This window comes from Acanthisitta chloris, unplaced genomic scaffold (assembly GCF_000695815.1).
Source record: "Acanthisitta chloris isolate BGI_N310 unplaced genomic scaffold, ASM69581v1 scaffold34079, whole genome shotgun sequence".
Classification (NCBI taxonomy): Eukaryota; Metazoa; Chordata; class Aves; order Passeriformes; family Acanthisittidae; genus Acanthisitta; species Acanthisitta chloris.
In genome coordinates this window covers 14,644-18,300 of record NW_008691452.1, presented here as the reverse complement: position 1 = coordinate 18,300, position 3,657 = coordinate 14,644, and the positions used below count along the sequence as shown (strand labels likewise).

At 38.9% G+C, this 3,657-nt stretch overlaps 1 protein-coding gene across 1 annotated transcript in view; it reads left to right on the top strand.

Annotated features, from left to right (window-relative positions):
* The first annotated feature begins 455 nt into the window (after positions 1-455).
* Positions 456-3,657, top strand: part of COPB2 (coatomer protein complex, subunit beta 2 (beta prime)) — a 12,059-nt gene continuing 8,857 nt past the window's right edge. Inside the window, exons 1-4 of the mRNA XM_009082231.1 lie at positions 456-614; positions 861-947; positions 1,818-1,944; positions 2,992-3,140. Coding sequence (XP_009080479.1) covers positions 561-614; positions 861-947; positions 1,818-1,944; positions 2,992-3,140 — 417 coding nt within the window. The 5' untranslated portion in view covers positions 456-560. The remainder of the gene's footprint in view (positions 615-860; positions 948-1,817; positions 1,945-2,991; positions 3,141-3,657) is intronic.

Below are 3,657 nucleotides of genomic sequence, written 5' to 3'. Positions count from 1 at the left end.
GTGTTCCATTCTGGAACTTAATTTTGGAACTCTGAATGGAAATAAATTTATATTGAGCAAATGTTGCTGTGGCCCATTGTGATAACTGCCTTTTCTACCTGTTTTGTCAGGTGAAGTAGGAGGAAGATTCATTCTCTAACATTTTTAGCAGAAGCAAATTCTCTTTACTTAGCTTGAGTAGGTCAGAGACACCTGGAAGATGTACAGTGCATCTTTACTTTTTAACTGTGCTGAAGATGTTTATTACAGTATGAAGAAATTCTGAATTTCACAAAATCAGCTGAAATGGGCCCATTGGTGGGGATGGGATGTTTCCCTACTAAACAAATAAGCAGGTGGATAGAAAAGAGTAGGAGTCTTCTGTCTGCCTGAAAAGCAGGATTGAATCCTCTTATTTTAAGGTGCAGCTGCAGCTTTCCTTTTCCTATAACTTTTCTGTCCAGTAACTTGGTGCTCTGCACTGTTTCCCTCCCCAGCCTCTCCGACTCGATATCAAGCGGAAGCTGACGGCTCGGTCTGACCGGGTGAAGAGTGTGGACTTGCACCCCACGGAGCCATGGATGCTGGCTAGCCTCTACAATGGCAGTGTCTGTGTCTGGAACCATGAAACACAGGTGATGGCTTTGGTTTTCCCTCATTATGGAATCTTCATAACTGACAGATGTGTATCTGGTGTTGATAAATGGGATTTGTACCAGAGTCTGCTACTAACCGACTGTACTCTCCTCTGGCTGATTACAGAAGTCACTGTATTAGTAGATAAGGAGACAACATATTAGACACTGTTAAGAAAATATAAAGAGCTAATTTGAAAACTGGTGTTTTCCCTATTGCTATAAACGTGCTGTTTTTATTTCTAGACTCTGGTGAAGAATTTTGAAGTGTGTGACCTGCCCGTGAGAGCTGCCAAATTCGTGGCCAGGAAGAACTGGGTTGTTACAGGAGCTGTAAGCTATTTGTCCTCTTGTGATTGTATAGGCACTGGTACTTTCTCTAATTTATTTTCATGCCGTTCCTTTGTGCATCACACGGTAATCTGATTGGAGTTTGTAGAAGAGATGAGAATATTTCACTACAGTTTCCAAGACATTTTCTCTTTAAGTAAGCTTAGAAAGTTAAACTTGTCACTTCAAAAGAGAGCAACCTGATAAGGTGACTAACTCTGCAGGTAGTGCAAGGCAGGTCTAGATTCATCTAGAACATACTCAGCACCAGTTTTCTCTCAGTATTATTGGTGCTGCTTTAACTAAGATGAAACTATTGACTGTCTAGGTAAGGTGAATTAGGAGGTGCTTTCTACTTTTGTTCTTGGTTATCTTTAAAATGAATTTTTTGGTTTTGCTCACCTCTAGAAAAAATCTCTGGTTTAATCAATGAGTTTTCTTTGAGAGGAATAGTTTTATTCTAATCTTGCTAACACATTTTTTCTTGAGGGAATGAATAATTGTTGGCTAAATTGGGCTAATGTCTAAATATTTTTGTCTCAGTTTTTTTCCTAGTCTTCTGTCCTATACACAGAGTAAACATTTCTTTTCATTTTATTATGCTACTGTGGTCCAGTTACTTTTAAAAATGAAATTTTAGTTGAAGTGTTTGCCATTTCTTAAGTGCCTTGGAATAGGATTGTGTAGTTTATAGACTTCTGAATCAAAGTATAATTTGTATAATTAGCCATGTACAAAAAAATGCATTTTCTTCAACAACTAGTTGTTAGAAGCTCTTCCATGATGGAATATTTTCTGTAGCTTCCCTGTATTGCACAGAAGGTGCACTGCACAGAGTCTTATTTTGATGGTGACTTTTTTTGCCTTTCATAGGATGACATGCAAATCAGAGTTTTTAATTACAACACCTTGGAAAGAGTTCACATGTTCGAAGCCCATTCCGATTACATCCGCTGCATTGCTGTGCATCCCACACAGCCATTCATTCTGACCAGCAGTGGTAAGAATGCTTTGGTGTACTTTTATATTTAATAACCAGCTATTATTAGGCTTCTGTTTTCTGTGTAGTGAGGGGCTGCACGCTCTCAACTTGAATCCCTGAGCTAGTAGCCAACATGACAGTTGTCACTTTATGTTATTTCTTTGGCAGTTGCATTCACATTTCTTTAATGGAATATCAATTGTACTTACAATTTGAAATGTAATGGATTGTGTTTTTGGCAAAGCAGAAGGAAGAGCCTTCTTGCTTACTATCTGCCAGAGGAAAGGTTCATATATGTGCTAATTAGTGTGGCAAACCCTCAAATAACAGCTCAAGTTCTGTGTTTTTTTTAAATGGCATTAATGGTTTGGACTGTGTTTTCAGCTGGCAATTTGACTTGGAAGCAGCAGATAACTGAAGTTGTTTTGTTGTTTTTTTCCCAAAATACCACTGAGTTCTCAGTTATTTGAGGTGATGTATGTTACTCAGGATTCAAAGATCACAGTGTCCCAGCAGATCTTGCCTGAGAACTCCTAGGCTGGGCTACTTGGTCCTTTTTTTATTCCTGGAACCCTTACTGATGTAGTCAGAGCTCTGCAGGAAGGCAGAGAGCTTTGTGAGACACAAGCACGATGTATATCTGTGTTTTGCTGGTGAAGCTAACACACTTAACCTGAAATAAAGGTACTAAGGAGCCAACTTGGTTGTCTCTGCTTCCTCTTCCTTAGCACAGATCGGAGCAGGTGCTGCAGAACAAAAATCATGGGTCCCATTGCTTCATGTCTGCCCACTGTGTTCTGATTAATCATTCAATCCCTTAATATCAATTCATCTGCCTTTAAGGACAGATGTATTTCTTTCATAGTTTTATCACGATTTTACTGGACAGTCTTCTTGAGAAACTTGTACTCTCTGTGGTCTTTCTGCAAGGAAGGTAATCTTAGAGATGAAAAAGGCATTATTAGCAGTGCCTCCTGTCTAGCCTTTAGCTTGAAGCTATTGAGGTTTCTTAAGGTAGTTAACACTCACTGAAGCTTGGTTGTTTGTTGTTTGTGTGTTTTTCAGATGACATGCTCATTAAACTCTGGGACTGGGATAAAAAGTGGTCTTGTTCTCAGGTGTTTGAAGGACACACCCATTATGTCATGCAGATTGTCATAAACCCGAAAGACAATAATCAGTTTGCCAGTGCTTCTTTGGATAGGACAATTAAGGTAGAGAAACTGTATTTGGGGTGGGGTTTTTAGTCATTAATTAATTGACAGTGTAAACAGACTAATAATCCTATGTGGACAGTGGGTCAGAACTCTCAAAAGCAAGTGCAGTAATTGAGTTTTGATTGAACGAAGACCTGAACGTTGGTCAAGTTGCTAGGCACCTACTGAGTAATTCAGTAAATATACCAATTACCTGTCACCTCTAATCAGTGAAATGTGGTTCTTTAAACTGCATTTCCATTTGGATTACACAGAAATACTGGGAAGGCATAATAGTTATACTGTCAATGAGTAGTTTGGGAGTATTGAAACTCTATAGTGGGTAAAGACTTTAACTGTACATCATAAAGAAAAAAACCCTAGTAAAGGAGTCTGTCCTGTTATTTTCATGTCCTTGGCTGGCTGCCGATTGAATTGTTTCCAAAGGTGTCTTCAGCCTTCTCATGTTAGAGACTGATGAGCCTCATTTGCTGTGAAACTATTACTAAATATCTGTTACTAGAGATTGACAGAC